A 19200-nucleotide genomic window follows, 5' to 3' on the forward strand; every position below is an offset into this window, starting at 1 on the left:
TATTTTACCGATATACACGTAAATATTTATATTTAATATTTATTCTACATAAATGTAAATAACTTAAGTAAAATATACTTCAAAAAGTTACATAGTGTTGATGTACTAACAAACGTCAATATAATTTTAGAGAAAAGGGGATTTGCAAGTGACGCAGACTGGCTCGTATAAGAAAAAACATTGAAAGAACGCTTGGGGGCGCTAGAGTAAATTAACTGGGGATTTCGGACCACCTGTAAAGTGCCACTAAAAATACACTGAAACGGGTAGAATGCCCTAAAGGGACCTTGGGCCTTCTCCTCAAATACATTTGAGGGGTGAGGAGATAGGACACAAGGAATCACAGAAAGACAAATTGAGTTAAAGCCCTAGAAATCAGGTTGCCCTAAAAGTCACAGGTTACCCCAAATACTGATTCCAAAATCTCATTAGGGGAAAAAAACTCCAAAATGATATTAGATCAGTGTCTAGGGGCAATGTCCTTCTCATTGGCTACTACCTGAAATATGGACCATTATGAAGCACAATTAAATACTTATTCACCGTCAATATCTCATACTGTGAACCCTACCACCACACAGATATGAGACGTGTGTACTCTCTTAAGGTGAAACCTATTCATGTTTGTATGAAGAGCATCTCAATGGCTCTCATTGCATCCTTTCCTTCATCTCCACTGATCTGAATGAAGGAAACTGGTGAAATAAATACTTTTAGCACTCGCCCCACATTGCTTCCACCTATCCGGTCTTCTCAGAACAGTATATGAAGGTGATGAGAGGAAGCCACTGAGATGTGGTAATATTACAATATGATCTCAACTGCCTTTCATTAAATGGGATAGGGGTAATACATTTAAAGTACTGTGAAGTGACTGCACTGAATATTGGGTGGGTTACAGACTCAACGCCAGACCGTCAAGGTGCGTCATACATGCAGTGGACTGGCTTGGGGGGGGAACTATGGATGTGACAGCAAAGACATGTGGACTAGAGCTCTGTGCAAGGATGTGAACTACACAACCAAGAAAACCAGTGTCAATCTAAAAGGTTAAATGCAGATGGTATGGTAGATGCTGTTGGATAGAATCACGTGTGTGTGTGTGTGTGTGTGTGTGTGTGTGTGTGTGTGTGTGTGCATAGAAAACAATAAATGGTAACCCACTTCTGGGTTAGGATCTTCAGACTCAATAATATAACTAAACTCACAATGGGAGGCTGGTGAAGGGAGGATAACTCATAATAATGGATGGACTGGTATAAAACACATGGCAAACCAGGTGTTTGATACCACTCAATTTATTCTGTTCCAGCCATTACTATGAGCCCGTCCTCCCCATCTGAAGTGCCACCAGCCACCACTGGTCTTAACCGATATGGTACAGTACCATCTTCATGTCAGTGCTCTGTGGCCTGTTCCCGTCACCAAATCAACCCCTAGTCTCTACTACGCACTTCACGTATATGAAAGGATTGGATAGGTGCAATACGGTAATAGCTGCACCTTGCCGCTGATTGGCTTACACCTATGTAATCCTCCCAGATCGACAAGTGCCTAAAAGGTCAGGCCAAGTGGTTGATTATGAATTTAATATTCATAATTGCAGAGGCTGTCTTTAAAACAAAAACACATGCAGTAGGACTCCATGGAGTGTGGTTTAAACTGTAAAGTCTTCATATGAAGTAAATGCCTGGCTGTATGTCTAAATTGTGACAGTCATAGGTAAACATAGTAAATCCCTGAACTACAGGACGGCTCAGTGGTAGAGAGAGGAGAGCAGTAGCATCGGAAAGGATTGGACACTCAAAAGATTAATGATAGAACATCATTGATGATCATAAAAAGAATAGCAATGCATCTAAACATATGGAGAACTTAACACAACCACCCCCTTCATGACTGAATCATTACATAGTTAATGCATACTATACACACACACCATTAGATTCCTCAAATCTTAAGCATTTTCACTCAAAAGTTATTCAAAACAAACATATTTCAAACTCAAGAGTACATTGAATGACAATATTATTTAAACAAACTGTTCAAAGAAAATGATTACATCTCTGAATCCATCCTGGTGTCTCGCTGTCTAACTGAGGTACGAGTTAGAAGGGAAGTCATTAGTCTACTGTACAGCAGGGAAACGTGCACAAACCAACTTGCCTGCGTTAATCTGGTCATTATCAGCAGTGACAGAGAAGCATCACATCATACATACAGTCAGAGTGAGAGTAGTAGCTGCTCTGTACCATTGATTCAGAACAGCATCGCTTCCATTCAGAAATGTACAGCAGAACACTATAAACTGATAAACTAACACTGATGGGAAATTTAGAGGAGCATTTACATAGGTGTCCATTATCTTAATGAGTAATGAATGTTGGCAGATAATTCACTCATCACTTCTTCATTGGTGTTACTTGGTATTCTACAGTTGTAAATGTACAGCGTCAGAGGAAGGAAAGGAGGAAAGATAAGAGACTAAATCTAGGAAAGGTAGCGAAGGGAACAGGTCAAAAGTAACAAAGAAAAAGGACTTCTGGACTGGACAGAGACAGTGCACTGCACAGGGAAGTATAGATATTTTACATCTGACATGAGGATACAGCCACAACAAAAATCACAGCAAGAAATCCAAAACAACTCAGAACAAATTAGCAGTTGGGGGAAAAATTACATTGTTTGTACTGTTATAAGTAATGTTTCTGCATTTCAATTCAGCTTTGAATAACTAGACCAAAATAACATCTATCATACAGCTGCAACTGGTCTTACCGGTATCCATGACAACTGCTGCGACTGGTCTTACCGGTATCCATGACAACTGCTGAGACTGGTATTAACGGTATCCATGACAGTGACTATCAAAGAAAGTAGTACCCTCCCCTTGGTTGGGTTGAAACTGGATTTTATTAAAGACAATACAGGTAGCGATGGCCTAGTAGAGACACAGCGGGTTCATAGTTCAAACTTCTAAAGCACCCGCCTCAACTACTGAGTCTCCGCAACTCATTATTATCTGTTAAATGCGTCTTTACACTGGACGATTCTTCACTCTCCTCCCCCCTCAGATTGGAGAAATGGAGATGGACAGAGTGGTGTTTTGTTAGAGCAATGAGAAGCACAAACATCGCTGCCTCGGTGTGTAACTACAGCTAAGGCTTCTTCACAATGGCGTCAATCACAAGTTAGCGAATAGCGATGACTCTGCTCTTTACACAAACAACCGAGGTTTAATAGTCGCAACACAGCCAACTCATTCAGTCTATACATTTAAAAGCTGAGAAATATGCAGAAGGAAGAGAGACTTAAGCATGAAAACCTCTAGGAGAGAAACAAGGTTATTATTTGCAATACGATGCACTGGGAGCATGTTGGGGTTATGGTGGAGAAACTTCACAACAGCACTGATCATAAAGTCAGCACTCATTTGGATAACCAAATCCTATTGAGAAAAGGGTTGTATTTAGGACACACTCAGGGAGAAACTTTGTTCCTCAATCAAACCCCCTCCCATCTATCCCAACCTCCCTCCAGCCCATCCCATCTCTCCAGCCCAATCCATCTCTCCAGCCCCTCACATCCATCCATCCATCCATCCATCCCTCCAGCCCATCCCATCTATCCATCCCTCTCTCTCTCTGAAAGTGTTTATATCAGCTTATTCAAACAATACCGGAGGTAAGTAGAATTTTAGTGAAATAGAATAACCACCTGTTTCTGTTTCTATTTGATCTGTGCTTGTCGTCTTCCTTCTAGTTCACACCTCCATTACTCCCTCACTGCTTTAGTGAGGGGAAGCAGAGAACATTGTTGCTCCTGGGGATTGGAGGAGGGGAGGGGGAGGCAGATTTGGTTTGGTTACCTATTTCATCCATAACACTGTGCATAATTGCTAAGCTGGTACTGTATTGTGGTGAGGTGACGTGCTAGTTTGTGTCAAGGTGCGATCAGCTAAATGTAATAAAACAAATGACTCCACTAGGATTAACATAGTGAGGACAGACTGGGCTCATACCATAAGGGTTCTACACATCTTCTCCCCGTGTTGGGTAGCTAGGTGTGTGGGTCGCTTTTCATTCAGCATGGGTTAACATTTCAATAGCGTGGGGGTAAGAAAGGTCTCTTGGGGGGGTAGAAGGGACCTCCTCGGCCCCCGGCGAATGGAGGGCCAGGATGCTTGCCCCCGCGGAACATGGGTGGCTCTCGGTTTAGGTGTGGGTGGACAGGGGGGCCGCGAGGGTGGAGTAAAGGTCTCTGGGGGGTGGAGTTGATGGGGGGGCAGGGATTGGGGGAGGGTAGGCGTAGGAGGGACGGCGAGGGATGGTGGGGATGGTTGGGGTTGGGGTGTCGGGGCTGGGCAGGTGCGCTAGCGGGAGGGTGCTGGAGCGGAGGAGCTTGGGGGCGAGGAAGCAGGGGGTCGCCTGAGGGAGAGGGAGGGGTGGAGGAGGAGGGGGGTGGAGGAGGGAGGTTGATGCCATCCTTGACACGGCCCAATAAGGGAGGCGGGGCACCGGGGGTGCCGGGGCGGTGGAGAGGGGGTGCGTGGCGGGGAGTGAAATGCTCTTTGACTGTGCCGGGACGAGGCATCTTAGGGGGCTCCCCTAACAGAGAGGACATGAGGGGAGTGGGACCACCTTTACCCCCCCTGGGTCCCACTCCCATCCCCCCTCGGTCTCCTCCGTCTGGGCGGACCTGGGGAGGGAGGGGCAGTTGGCGGTCAATGGGGACTAGAACCCCGCCTACCATGACTGCCGAGGGGGGGAGGAAGTTGCGCGGAGGTGGAGGGAGCTGGGGCATGGGAGGGGGTGGAGGGCGTGGGATGGGTGGAGGAGGGGAGTTGAAGAAGGGAGGGGGGGGGTGATGGTGGAGGTGTGAGGGCAGGGGACCCTGGGGGTTCTCCCCATGGTAGGGGGGCATCTGAAACTGGGGTGGGGGGCCGTGCGGATGAGGGTGGGGAGGGTGATTAGAATGAGGATGAGGAGGGTGGTGGTGGTGTGAGGTCGGGGGAGGCATGGGGGGTGAAGTCATGTCGTCAGAGCCGCCCTGAGGGGAAGGTGAGGGGGGCTGGGTATCCAGGTACCCTTCCTCATCGTACCACATCCCTCCGCCTGGCCTCCCCCCTTCTCCATCCCCGCGACGCAGCCCTTGTCCAATCACGCGAATACTTTCCACCGTCTGGATGCGCTCTCCGGTTGGCTGGCGGTTTGAGAAGCCCCCCAGTGATTGGAAAGGTGCTCCCTCTGTGCAAGGTGATACCAGCGTCTCGATACGGTGGTACTGCCCCCCCTCCCCATCAGATGAGCCCCCACCATCCTCTCCTCTCCTCTTTCCCTTTTCATCCCTCGTTCCACTCATTCCTCCCTCCTCTGACCCGCTGCTGGTCTTGCGAGAACCTATGGACGCTCTCCTCTCTCCTTCGACTGATCTGTTGTTCCCGTGACTCTTCCCGTGACTGTTCTGTCCATCCTTCTTCACCTTGCTGCTTCCCAGTGATGAAGAGCTAATCTTCCTCTTCGAATCTTCCTCCTTCAGCTTGGCGGCCTTCTTCCCCGCTCCGTAGCCTTGGAAACGAGAAGAGGAAGAGAGGAAGTCCACGTCGCTGCTGCTTCCTGTTGGGGTGATGACGGCGTCCCACGGGTCACTGCGGTAGGCCGTGGGTGAAAGATCATGACCTTTGGATGAGCCTAAGCTCTTGGGGTCACTGTTGAGGCCAAGGGGGTCGGAGGAGACACCCCCTGGTGTGTCCATGATTTCGTCCTGGGTGGGGGTGCCCCCGCTCTCATCCCTGACGGGGGTCCCGTCTACCCCGTCTCCCCCCAGCAGAGGGCTCCCATCCCCCAGGCCCAGACTGAACCCTGGGTTCCCCTGGAGGAAACGGTTGATCTTTGACTCTAGGCTGGGAGGAGAGACAGAGCGGCTAGGGAGAGAGGGAGGAGGAGGAGGAGGAGGAGGAGGGGAGGCCTCTCGGTTTTTCTCCCAATCCCTGGCTCCTCTGCTCCTCTCAGGTGTGTCTCGTTTGAGACTGTTGGTCAGGGGGGGTTTGGTGTTGCTAGGAGTGGTGGGTGTGGGGGGGCCCTTGGCTGCTGAGGAGTCTGGGGAGGCATGGGAGGAGGGGGCAGAGGAGGAGGAGCTACCAGACCTCAGCAGGGAGGACAGACCTGAAGAGAGAGAAGAGAAGATGGAGAGAAACAAAGACATGGGGAGAGAGAGAAAGTGGGGTGGGTGGAGATAATTACACCAGCAGATACACAAGTTACTCAACATAAAAAGTGCCCCCCAAAACAATTCCAACAGAAGCTTTGCATTTCCCATCTCAAAGTCTGTCTATAAATCTGCCTGTCTGGTTTACTATCTTATGTGTGTCTCACTCTGTGTTTGGGTCTTTGACAGGGCGTTGAGGATGCCTTCAGGGGTGACGTTCACTCTGGACAGGATGCTGGCCAGGGCTGGGCTTGGAGGGGTGGGGCCAACTGGGGTTTTGGAGGAAGATGATTGGCCAGAGGGGTGGTGGGAGTTCCAGGGGAGGGGCGAGACACAGGGCTGGCTGCTGAGAGAGACAGAGACACACAGAGAGAAAGAGAGAGAGAACAATCTTATTATGCAAACATGTTATAACATTTCTGTACCAGCATGTCACAGAATCCATATATTAACTTAAATCCACACACACACACACCTGTGTTCTTCATGGCTGATGTGATACTGCTCAGTATGGAGCTGATCTTGCCCAGGTCCACATTGGCCAGGTTCATTCCCAGCGGAGCGGTCGGACCGCTAGGACCACTCACACCCGCGCTCGTAGGGGCGCTGAGGGTCACTGGCGTGGGGGTAGACGAGGCTGCCTTTTTGAGTGGAGATTCGGTGGAGGTTCGAATGAGTGTGACAGGGGCGGGTTTTGCTGTGGTCTTGGAGCTGGTCACCTTGGAAACGGTGGCTGATGACGACTGCTTCTCAGCTGATGGAAACAAGGGGTTAACGTGTTTATTTTGACAGGTTTAGTCTCATTGAGAATTCCCTACTGCCATCTCACCTGGGTTGGCTGTCTCCATGTCCTCCTCAGACAGATCCATGTCCTCCACATCTCTGTTGTCTCCCTCTCTCACAACCCCCATGTCCCTCTCATCCATGGCACTCCCATCCAGGTCCGGGTCAAAGCCCAGCCTACCCCTTCGGCCTCCTCCCAGCCCCAGGAAGGGGGAGTCAGAGCCGGTGGGTGAGGGAGCGTCCTCAGAGGGGGAGGGGATGGGAGAGTCCTCGGGACCGGGAAGAGAGGACTTGAGGGCATCCAGTTTACGTTTGAGGTTGACCACGCGGTTGGCAAAGGTTTTGTAGGCCTTGAAAATTAGAACCATAGAATTAGATGTATTAGATATTGATTAGATTATTTATTTGATAGATGATGATCAGATTGATTGCGTGAATGATTGGTTGATACTCACGCTGGCCACGATCTTAACTTCCTTGTATTGCATCTCATAGAAGACGTCTGCGTTTCCTAGAGCCTCCAGCAGAGGGGGCCCTACAGGCATCTGGTTCTCCAGGAAACTGACAAACTCCTGCAGCTTCTGACTGCCCTCTTCAAAGTCCTTGGCAAACTTGTTCCCTCCGGCCTTGTCTGGTGTAGAGATGGACAGAGGACAAGAGGAAAATAAGTCATTTAAACAAGAGTACACAGAAGCCAGCCACACCAATATGTAGGAGATAACACCGCAAAGCAGGCGACCGAAGTCAGCGCCCATGTGCCCGGCCGCCATAAGGAGTCACCAGAGCGCGATGGAACAAGGATATCCCTGTCGGCCAAACCCTCCCCTAACCCAGACGACGCTGGGCCGATTGTGCACCGCCTCATGGGTCTCCAGGTTGCGGCCAGCTGCGACACAACCCGGGATCGAACCCGGATCTGTAGTGACGCCTCTATCACCTATCAGTGTCTTAGACCGCCGCACCACTCAGGGGGGCTACTCTGATTGTAAAGCAAAGCAAAGCAAAGCAAAGTGCTTAATATTAGGAAAGTTGAGAAATAAATATAGGAGGCCTAGACTATAGAAAGCGGATTGGATTCTCCTCTTTTTATTAGAGGCCATCAAAACTCTGTTTTCTCAAGCAAATGAATAGCATAGCCTTTAGAAATGTTGTGCAACATGGGCTTATAGGAACATGTACTTTATTCTATGCATCAACCAGCTTTGAGCCGACTCTCGCTACACAACAGGTGATCCTATTCCCCTCAAACTCTTAACGCCAGGGCTCTCATGAAGTGTTCCATTTGATTTTCCATTGCATTGATGTCAGAGTAATTTGAGGGTCAATAGAGAGCTGAGTACCAGGCCATTAGCAAGTTTGGTAGGCTACTACTGACTATAGGGGACATCAGAGAGACGCCTAGTTACTGTGATTCAACGGTCACATGGAATTTGACTGCAGTCATGACGACTCTTGACTGCCGGTGTGGCGGTAATACGGTCACCTTAACAGCCCTAGGCATGAACCCTGGCCGTAACCCTGTTTTGACCACTGACCTTTGAGTCTCTTGAGGGCCTCCGTGCTGCAGACGTCCACTCTGAGAGCTGTCAGCTGGGTCTCCCTCAGCTCCTCCTCCTCCACCACCCGTTTGAAGCCCGCCAGCTGCTCGATGAACGACTGGGGCTGGAGAGAGAGGGGGAAGGAAAGAGGGAGGGCGTGGGGAAGGAGGGAAAGACTATTATTGTGTGCAGCTCCATCAAGGGCCAATCATCAGTTGAAACAAAGCATCATCCCCACCACTGTTTGGCTGAGGGACAGGGCTGAAGAAAAGTAACCACTCAAATTCATAGACAGAGCTATGGATACAAGGACTGACCATCCATGATATCAACATTATCGTTTTAACCATGTTTGGAGGCTATATAGTGTTTGTTTACATTTGTTGTTTACAAATATTGTCGTAAAACAAGCTTATATTTGGGGTTCTGATGGGGTGTGACAGTTGAACTAAGCTCATGAGGCATTTCTAAAAGTTATATTCTTCAAGAATCAATGGGTACAAATCATTAAATTTATCATCAAAACCACAAATGGATGGATGTAGCAACTGCAGATTACCCCTTTAAAAAGGGTCAAAGCAATTTAGCAGAGGACAGGAAAAAATACACTTACTATGAAATCAGCCACAATCTTGGACTTCAGGGCAGCTTTGGGGTTGACTGGGGCTACAGGACAAAACCACAACACAACACACTGACCTGTTGACTCATACAGACCCAGAGGTTACAGAAATAGAGAGAGACAGCAAAAGGAAAAGATGGTGAGGAGAGAAGGAAATAGGTGCATAGGAGACTGACCTGGCGGAGGAGGCATCTCTTTAGCCTTCTCTTTCTCCCTCTCTCTCTCCTTCTTGGCCAGGTTGGCTTTGAGCTGAGTGATGACTTCCTCAGGATAGACGTTTCTCTCCTCCCATATAGTGAAGATCCGCTCCACTGACTTACGCACCTTCGGGTCTCTGGCAAGACAACAGGTCAAAGGGCAAGAGGTCAGAAGGGCACAGATTCAGTCAGCAAGAGATTGGTGGTCAATGTCATCATACAAGGGCTCATCCTAACTTCCACCTAAATCAGATGTTCACTTAGTCTCCCCATTGACAATTAAAACGTGCCTCAAATGGAAGTTAGGATGTGCCTCACAATATTCATATAATCCAGAGCAGTTCACTCACTTGACCATTAGTGCAGCGTTGGGGAGCACCTCAGCGAAGGCTGAGCGGTAGACGATGGCGTTCTTCCTCTTGCAGTTCTGTATTACATCATTGGCGAGATAGAACAGATTCAGGCGGTGGTTGGTGTCCGCTGATGGAGAGAAGGAGGAGAGGAAGACAGGGAAGAAGAAGAATAGGTGGAGGAGGAAGAGGGTTAGTGGGTCCTCAGAAGCCTGATGTTTAACCACATCAAAAACGTTGACCAGCCTAAGCGTAGACCACACTAGTCCTGTGGATGACCTGCCTAAGCCTAGACCGCCCAGTGGATGACCAGCCTAAACCTAGACCTCCCTCGCCCAGTGGATGACCAGCCTAAACCTAGACCTCCCTCGCCCAGTGGATGCCCAGCCTAAACCTAGACCGCCCAGTGGATGACCAGCCGAAACCTAGACCGCCCTCGCCCAGTGGATGACCAGCCTAAACCTAGACCGGCCAGTGGATGACCAGCCGAAACCTAGACCGCCCTCGCCCAGTGGATGACCAGCCTAAACCTAGACCGCCCAGTGGATGACCAGCCGAAACCTAGACCGGCCAGTGGATGACCAGCCTAAACCTAGACCGGCCAGTGGATGACCAGCCTAAACCTAGACCGGCCAGTGGATGACCAGCCTAAACCTAGACCAGCCAGTGGATGACCAGCCTAAACCTAAATTAACGCACAGACAAAACATCATTACTGCAGCGCACACTTTGTTCAACTGACAACTTCTCCAACTGAAGCCCTGTGTTACAGGCAAAGCTAAGACATGGAAACCAAATAGGCTTGTCATGCAGGTAAATGGAGTCCAACAGAAATGAAGCCTGGTTGTTGGGGGAAACACACAGCTTGAACAGCAATATAAAGGCTTCTAATGTCTCCCTCCCTGAATATATGAAGATCCAGTTGAACATGTTCAAAGATGCAGCATGCAACACGGTAGTCACAATGTCAATAATAATGTTCAGCACCGCCACCGATTCATTCGTGGCACATTGTTTTCAGCAGACAGCGTTGTCACACTCTGACACAAGACAACGTTCATGACATTCATGTAATTAAAAAAATGTAAATGACTCAAAGCTGGAGAACACCATACATTCAAAGCCTGCACACCCAGAGTTAAGGTATTTCAAAGTGACAGCTGATGGAGTAGGGAAAACAGACAAATCAAACACAGATCAGGTTCTGAAGCAGACAAGACTAGAAACGGTATGTACGAGTCCCACAATATCAATTAGGGTCATTGAAGCCAGTTGATAAACTGAAAGTGATATTAGCCTACGCCCTAGAGCCTCAGCATCTTGTGCAGGACAGCTGTGATGACTAGTGTAAACCACTAAGTAGGGTATATCTTAGTAAATGGTAACAAAATAAACAGATGCATTACCACTTTGTAACATAAAATAACAATACAGAAGCCTTTCATACATCTCAGTTGAGTCCAAGTTTGGAACAGTTGTCAAGTCAAAGGAGAGAGAAACGTCCCCCCTGACTCCCCATGGCAAGATGCATTCAGGGAGGACGAGTTGGAACAGTTGTCAAGTCAAAGGAGAGAGAAACGTCCCCCCTGACTCCCCATGGGAAGATGCATTCAGGGAGGACGAGTTGGAACAGTTGTCAAGTCAAAGGAGAGAGAAACGTCCCCCCTGATTCCCCATGGGAAGATGCATTCAGGGAGGACGAGTTGGAACAGTTGTCAAGTCAAAGGAGAGAGAAACGTCCCCCCTGACTCCCCATGGCAAGATGCATTCAGGGAGGACGAGTTGGAACAGTTGTCAAGTCAAAGGAGAGAGAAACGTCCCCCCTGACTCCCCATGGGAAGATGCATTCAGGGAGGATGAGTTGGAACAGTTGTCAAGTCAAAGGAGAGAGAAACGTCCCCCCTGACTCCCCATGGGAAGATGCATTCAGGGAGGATGAGTTGGAACAGTTGTCAAGTCAAAGGAGAGAGAAACGTCCCCCCTGACTCCCCATGGGAAGATGCATTCAGGGAGGACGAGTTGGAACAGTTGTCAAGTCAAAGGAGAGAAAACGTCCCCCTGACTCCCCATGGGAAGATGCATTCAGGGAGGACGAGTTGGAACAGTTGTCAAGTCAAAGGAGAGAGAAACGTCCCCCTGACTCCCCATGGGAAGATGCATTCAGGGAGGACGAGTTGGAACAGTTGTCAAGTCAAAGGAGAGAGAAACGTCCCCCCTGATTCCCCATGGGAAGATGCATTCAGGGAGGATGAGTTGGAACAGTTGTCAAGTCAAAGGAGAGAGAAACGTCCCCCCTGACTCCCCATGGGAAGATGCATTCAGGGAGGACGAGTTGGAACAGTTGTCAAGTCAAAGGAGAGAAAACGTCCCCCTGACTCCCCATGGGAAGATGCATTCAGGGAGGACGAGTTGGAACAGTTGTCAAGTCAAAGGAGAGAGAAACGTCCCCCCTGACTCCCCATGGGAAGATGCATTCAGGGAGGACGAGTTGGAACAGTTGTCAAGTCAAAGGAGAGAGAAACGTCCCCCCTGACTCCCCATGGGAAGATGCATTCAGGGAGGACGAGTTGGAACAGTTGTCAAGTCAAAGGAGAGAGAAACATCCCCCCCTGACTCCCCATGGGAAAATGCATTCAGGGAGGACGAGTTGGAAAGTATTCAACCAGGTGAGGAAGAGATGAAGACTAGGCACAGAACAGTAAACAACCAGCTCTATGCTGTCTACAGTACGCAAACCAAACAGCGTGGGCTCCCGAGGGGCGCAGCAGTCTAAGGTACTGCATCTCAGTGCAAGAGGCGTCACTACAGTCCCTGGTTCGAATCCAGTCCCTGGTTGTATCACATTCGGCCGTGATTGGGAGTCCCATAGCGCAGCACACAATTGGCCCAGGGTGGTCCGGGTTTGGCAGGGGTAGGCAGTCATTGTAAATAAGAACATGTTAACTGACTTGTCTAGCACTGTGGATTGAATCGAGCCCCAAGATATCCAATGAATGTAACAATGAGTTCTAATTCATATCCTAAATTCATTACATGAAACGACTCTTCTTCGAAAAGATCCTGGAGTCAAAAAATAGAACTTGCTGAAGTCTAGGCCTAACTAAGTCTAGGCCTAACTAAGTCTGAGTGGTGGGGAAGGGGAAACAGTTCAAAATATCAAATAAACAATCGCTTTCAATGGCAACAGGGTCCTAGCTTCCTTCCCTGGCCTAAGCTATATTGTAAAGATCCTTCCAAATCTTCAGTTGTGAATATTGCAGAATGATTATGGACTTGGACATGTGATTGGGTGTAAATGTGGGGCCTTGGATGGAACACCTGTTGCACACACAGGAGTATGTGACTGAGCATCACTGTTCTACTCCAGCGGACACCGTAGTTTAAGTGGACACAGACCAACAAACACAGACACACTCAGGGCCACGTCTGGGGGTTTAAAGTTTCAACCTCCAAAGCCATAGTGATGGGGGGGATATATACAGTGGGGCAAAAAAGTTTTTAGTCAGCCACCAATTGTGCAAGTTCTCTTACTTAAAAAGATGAGAGGCCTGTAATTTTCATCATAGGTACACTTCAACTATGACAGACAAAATGAGATAAAAAAATTCCAGAAAATCACATTGTAGGATTTTTAATGAATTTATTTGCATATTATGGTGGAAAAATAAGTATTTGGTTACCTACCTACAAACAAGCAAGATTTCTGGCTCTCACAGACCTGTAACTTCTTCTTTAAGAGGCTCCTCTGTCCTCCACTCGTATTAATGGCACCTGTTTGAACTTGTTATCAGTATAAAAGACACCTGTCCACAACGCAAAATAGTCACACTCCATACTCCACTATGGCCAAGACCAAAGAGCTGTCAAAGGACACCAGAAACTAAAATGTAGACCTGCACCAGGCTGGAAAGACTGAATCTACAATAGGTAAGCAGCTTGGTTTGAAGAAATCAACTGTGGGAGCAATTATTAGGAAATGGCTCCACGCAAGATCTCACCCCGTGAGGTTAAAATGATCACAAGAACGGTGAGCAAAAATCCCAGAACCACACGGGGGGGACCTAGTGAATGACCTGCAGAGAGCTGGGACCAAAGTAACAAAGCCTACCATCAGCAAGGGCATTGAAGATGAAACGTGGCTGGGTCTTTTAGCATGACAATGATCCCAAACACACCGCCCGGGCAACGAAGGAGTGGCTTCGTAAGAAGCATTTCAAGGTCCTGGAGTGGCCTAGCCAGTCTCCAGATCTCAACCCCATAGAAAATCCGTGTTGCCCAGCAACAGCCCCAAAACATCACTGCTCTAGAGGATATCTGCATGGAGGAATGGGCCAAAATACCAGCAACAGTGTGTGAAAACCTTGTGAAGACTTACAGAAAAGATTCTACAATGTGATTTTCATTGTCATAGTTGAAGTGTACCTATGATGAAAATTACAGGCCTCTCTCATCTTTTTAAGTGGGAGAACTTGCGCAATTGGTGGCTGACTAAATACTTTTTGCCCCACGGTATATAGTTACATATCAGGATATTCTTTTTGATTATACTTCTTACTGTTTTGACAATGTGGCAATATTATTTTGGGCTAGTTGGCTGCACCTGCAACAAAACTCTTTTTACATAGCTTGTTCTCAATCATTTTAAATAGAAAACCAATTGTTTTCAGCACTTATTTCAATGACTGATCCAAACGTTCTCATGGTCCTCTAGTGCCTCTGCAGCGGACATATGGTGAGCAATATCTTTGGAACTTCAAATCGCAATAAAATCTTTGTATCAAAATCACAATACACATAGTATCAGCACCAAAGTATGGTGATAATATGGTATTGTGAGGTACCTGGCAATTTGGCCCGGCAGACTGCGATGCCACATGAACCATCAGATAGCAATCATGGGCAAATGATGCATGTCAACTGGCATTACAGCATTAGGCTTAGCGTACCTCTAAGAGGGACAGCCCAGTTTGCCGAAATTGGTTCCCGAAACCTTTTCTGTTCCGTGACCCACATAAAAGCTTTTCAGTACCACCACCAGGGGCACCAGTGGTTCCTCCTGACCCAACACAGAACTCCTTGATCTAGTATAAGCCAGCCAGGACCAGATATTTTGGGTACCTAATTAGCACGCTGCCTTCCAAACCAAACCGCGATGAACTCAAGTTGTAGTGGTAAAATCTGTACCACTACCTGCACCAGCTCAGGTACAGTAGGATTAATTTTTTAAGTGGAAAAAAGGTATGTGTTCAGAAACAGAACATCACATAGGCCCCTACTACTGTAAACAATAAACACATATATTTTCTCAATCTCATAGCAGAAACACGTGACCGAGATTAACCAACAGTTAGTTATTTCCAGTTGGTCATGCAACACATTACAACAGTATTTTCTCTGGAATATTTATTTGCATTGGGGGGAGACCCAATAACATATGTTAAAATTATTTTAACTATTTGACCATGCATATAGCATATGCATGGTCCATATTATCAGGTATGCTATTAGCATTATCACCTGTAGCCCAACGGATGCAGCATAGTGGCTATAAATAAATAGGCTGAAGCATAGGGTTGCTTATCTGCATTTACCCTATTGGGCTAATCATTAGCTACATCCAAAATGTAATCTCTTAACTAGTTAGCATCCTATTAGTGAAATGTCCCAAAAAACTTGCATAAATAGGGAACATAATGTAGCCCTGTCTTCCGGTTAGGGTAACTTGGGGTATTCCACCACTTGGAGTATAACGCAACCCCCTGCCTCTACTTCTCACCGAAACCACTTCATGCCCCCCCCCCCCAACACTTTCCCACTGCTCTTGCTCAACTAAAAATGGAATCTGTTTCAGCACTATTTTTTTGTCACCCCCCAAAAACAAGCGAGGTCAGGTGGTGTTTCACCCCAAGGTACCTTACAATGGACTGTGTTACATTTAGCCCCACTCTCCCCTATACACTCACAGCAAATGACCGTGATAATGTGCTTAACCGTGATACTGCCAAAAGCTCTGTGGTGCAGTTCGCACATATTCAGGAGTTAAGAAATAAATAAAGTAGGAATGGAAAGCTGACAACGCCCTCTTTTTAACTAAGGCCATTAAAACTGCTTTTCCCTGGGATCGCAAGAATTGTTGTGTATCCGTTTGTGATATTGCTATAGGGAGGGAAACCTGCACTCATAACATGAATGAATCTCAAGAGGGAAATAGACGAACTATTCTACTATGCGGTTATCTGATTTGTCTAGTCATTACATTTTGTTTGCAGGGGAAAAGTAAATGTGGACTGGACTGTTCTAGCACCAAATTGTGCCTCGACAGAAATATTTATGTTTCATATTTTTGGGGCTTGGCGGCAATGATCTTGCCGTGGCGCAGCGCCACAGTTAAATGAGTGCAGCGGAAACACTGCATTACAACACAACCCTAGGAACGGAACCGTTAACATGGCCATCCAACATTCCGTGAAAATTAAAACATTTGAGTTGAAAGTTTCACCTGGACAACGAAGCCTACAACTCACCAACTTTATCTTTGGTTGACTGAGTTCAAAAGCTAGTTTGAATGTTTGAGGACATCATACATAAAGCACAGCACCATAGACAACAGATATACATGTGGTTGAGCCAATGACAGGGACAGAGAGTGATGGGAACACATGCAGCCGTGCAAATGTTTAGTCTACTGCAGTGCAATTCATTTTTAATTAACAAAAACTGCTCAGGGCAATGAAAGCATTGAAAACCAGCTATACATTTATAGCTGGAGGCAAGGAAAGTGGACAACATCAGTTTCCATAAACAACAAAACACTGGCATATCTATTTCCATGACATATCACACCACGACTTCATTAAATAACCCCTCAAAAACACAATGAATGACAGTCAAAGTTTAGGTCTAGGCCTACTCTAGCTAGCTAAGAATTTAACCCCAGTGTTTGACAAATATAGATAGCTATGCCAAACACTGGAGTTAAGATCTTAGCGAGGCCTACCCAGGGGCATTGCGAGGTGCCACCCCTGAAATATGATTGGCCACCCTTAGTGTCCCGCCATTCTCATTGGGTCAGAGCGCTGTCAATCTGGCTCAGATTGGAGAGAAAGGACAGTGGGTTTGTTCTGGCGGGAAGGCTGTTTGATTGGCTGGCTGTCTCCTTTGGGACAACGGAGAGCCCAGCATGCATGACTTCTCTCTCAGTTGAGTTGATGAAAGCAGTGCAGAGGTGGAAAATTGCTAGGTAACTGATGTTTGACTTGACAGCAAACTAAACTAGTTTCCCAGTGTAGCTGTTTATTGCTGTAGACTATGGCATGTGTTTGTTCTAGAATGTTATGCATGTCCCTTATTGACTGAGGTGAATGAAGCTACAGTAGCCAAAGTGATAATGGCTGGAGTTATGTTTGCCATTCCCCAATAGCATTTTAGAGCTTTTAAATTGTATAGAAACATACATCTTAAACTTTAAAAAATGTCTTGGATGGGGGAGTTACCACTGGACATGGTGGTAGGATCTAACTTGAATACGGATCAATATGGATCACTTCAAATGTATTCATTTTAATACATTGGGCAGATACAAATTAACAGTTGAAACAGCAGAGGTGGCAACAAGTCTCAGAGTGGTAGGGCACATCTTTTCCACTGGGCCTGGAGTTTTTCCTGATCTGATAACCTAACCAGGTAAAACACCAGACCTTATGACAGTGATTAATCAGTTGTAAAAAGGTTTTATATGGACAATGCTGGGACCAGTTTCTCTAATCAGGTCAGAAAACTCCTGGCCCTGGGGAGGATGAAAACCCTGTCTGACTGCAGCAACCTTTTACTTGTTCATATGAATTGTTTTAAAACACAGACGGAGACCACTATGAATGGACAATAAAACTCCGGGCTGAGGTTGCTTTATACAGGTTTGTATCATGTAGACCTATGCAACTGTGGATGGCAATAAAAAACGAACTCTTATGTAATCGCTATTGTGTTGACTAATTATTTCCAGCGAATCACTTTGGATTGAAAAGGTCTAGGTAGCCTAGCCAGCCCAAGTTTGAATATAAATCCAACTTGATCACATTTTCTTCTAATGCAAACAAATGGGCCATAAATACATAACGTTAAAGCTTAGTTTACCCTGGCCAGGGGGATAGGGCGCATAGTCGGCTGTGTGTTGTTAGTAGCCTACAGATTATCAGACTGAGAAATCGTCTCCTTTTCTTCACATACAGCATACCAGATCGCTAATGTTTAGGTGTAGGACGCTACAACATTCATGTAAAGAGATTTTGCTTGTGTCTGTCGGGGATGATGTGCTTTCACATTTACTAAATAAATAGACCTATGCAGGAAAGTGCAGTGATCCGATGTGCAGGACAGCAACTGTGTGCGAGTTGACGAATCATGGGGAAAATGCCCCCCCCAAAAAAACGTACTTTGTCCCTCTTTTGAATGCATTTGTCGATATTTTGTATTAAACTAAACCAGCTAGCCACCCGTTTGCCGACGGGTCTGAAACAGTTATGCAATACAATGCGTCGTATTTTAAGACAATTTAACGCTTTTTGTTATAAAATATACTAATTTCCCATGGCCACACGACTGGTGTTGGCCCCCTCTTTGCCACCCCGTTAAAACAACCATACAATCGACCCTGGGCCTAACCCAGATTTCTTCCTAAAGACCGGTTTTCAGCCCACTTGCTTACCCAGCAACATGTATCACCTGTGCTGTCAACACTACCCCCATTTTAACTCAAATTTCAACACATTTGATAGTTTGGCTAGCTAGCTAAGTACCTAGCTCCCATCTCATCTGCAAAAACAGCGCGTGCGATGCGCACAAAACAGGTGCAATGTCGAACCATACGTGGAGACAGGTCAGGTTCGAGCAAACGAAGTTGATCACACGTCGCTTACTAACGTTAATATACGTAAAGATATGCTGAACTGCAGCAACTGGTAGGCACTAACTACCTTACTATAACTAGTTAGTTACATTGGCTTGCAAGGCAGCTAACTATAAGTACAAAGCACAAGTTTTATTACCCATCTTATTTTAGCTATGCATGAACTTTATGGAGTCAACATTTGTCGGTAACACATTAGGAACATAATTGATTAGCTAACGTGTGTATAGTAGCAGGGAAAGCTAGCTAACGAATGACAAGCTAACGTTAGCTACTCACATTTCTTGAGCCACTTCATCCAGTACCGAACGATAAGGCTGTGATACTTTTTATTTTCAATGCACCAGGTCGACAGTCCCTGTATAGACTCCATAGTGTTGGATACTCCTTGGAATCTGCGGTCCAGGGTGGCCTCCAAAGCGCCGCGGCCACCATGGCCGCTAACAGCTCCAGAACCCGCCGCCATTTTTCCAGTCCTCTCTGGTACTGCAGACACGGACACCGCATACACGGACACCGCAATGAGTCATGAAGGTAGCAAAAGTGTGACAGACAGGCGAGAGGAGACACGCCCCCTACAGATCTCGGGTCAGATTCT

At 46.8% G+C, this 19200-nt stretch overlaps 1 protein-coding gene across 1 annotated transcript; it reads right to left on the bottom strand.

Annotated features, from left to right (window-relative positions):
* Nucleotides 1-1811: 1811 nt before the first annotated feature.
* Nucleotides 1812-19184, bottom strand: LOC135521817 (regulation of nuclear pre-mRNA domain-containing protein 2-like). The gene is given in 11 exon segments (XM_064947562.1): nucleotides 1812-6164; nucleotides 6375-6512; nucleotides 6515-6553; nucleotides 6683-6961; nucleotides 7037-7340; nucleotides 7446-7621; nucleotides 8526-8652; nucleotides 9142-9194; nucleotides 9327-9484; nucleotides 9698-9827; nucleotides 18882-19184. Coding segments are annotated over 11 exon segments (3654 nt in total). The 5' UTR covers nucleotides 19069-19184; the 3' UTR covers nucleotides 1812-4101.
* Nucleotides 19185-19200: the final 16 nt, after the last annotated feature.

Source organism: Oncorhynchus masou, chromosome 30 (genome assembly GCF_036934945.1).
Source record: "Oncorhynchus masou masou isolate Uvic2021 chromosome 30, UVic_Omas_1.1, whole genome shotgun sequence".
NCBI classification, from domain to species: Eukaryota; Metazoa; Chordata; class Actinopteri; order Salmoniformes; family Salmonidae; genus Oncorhynchus; species Oncorhynchus masou.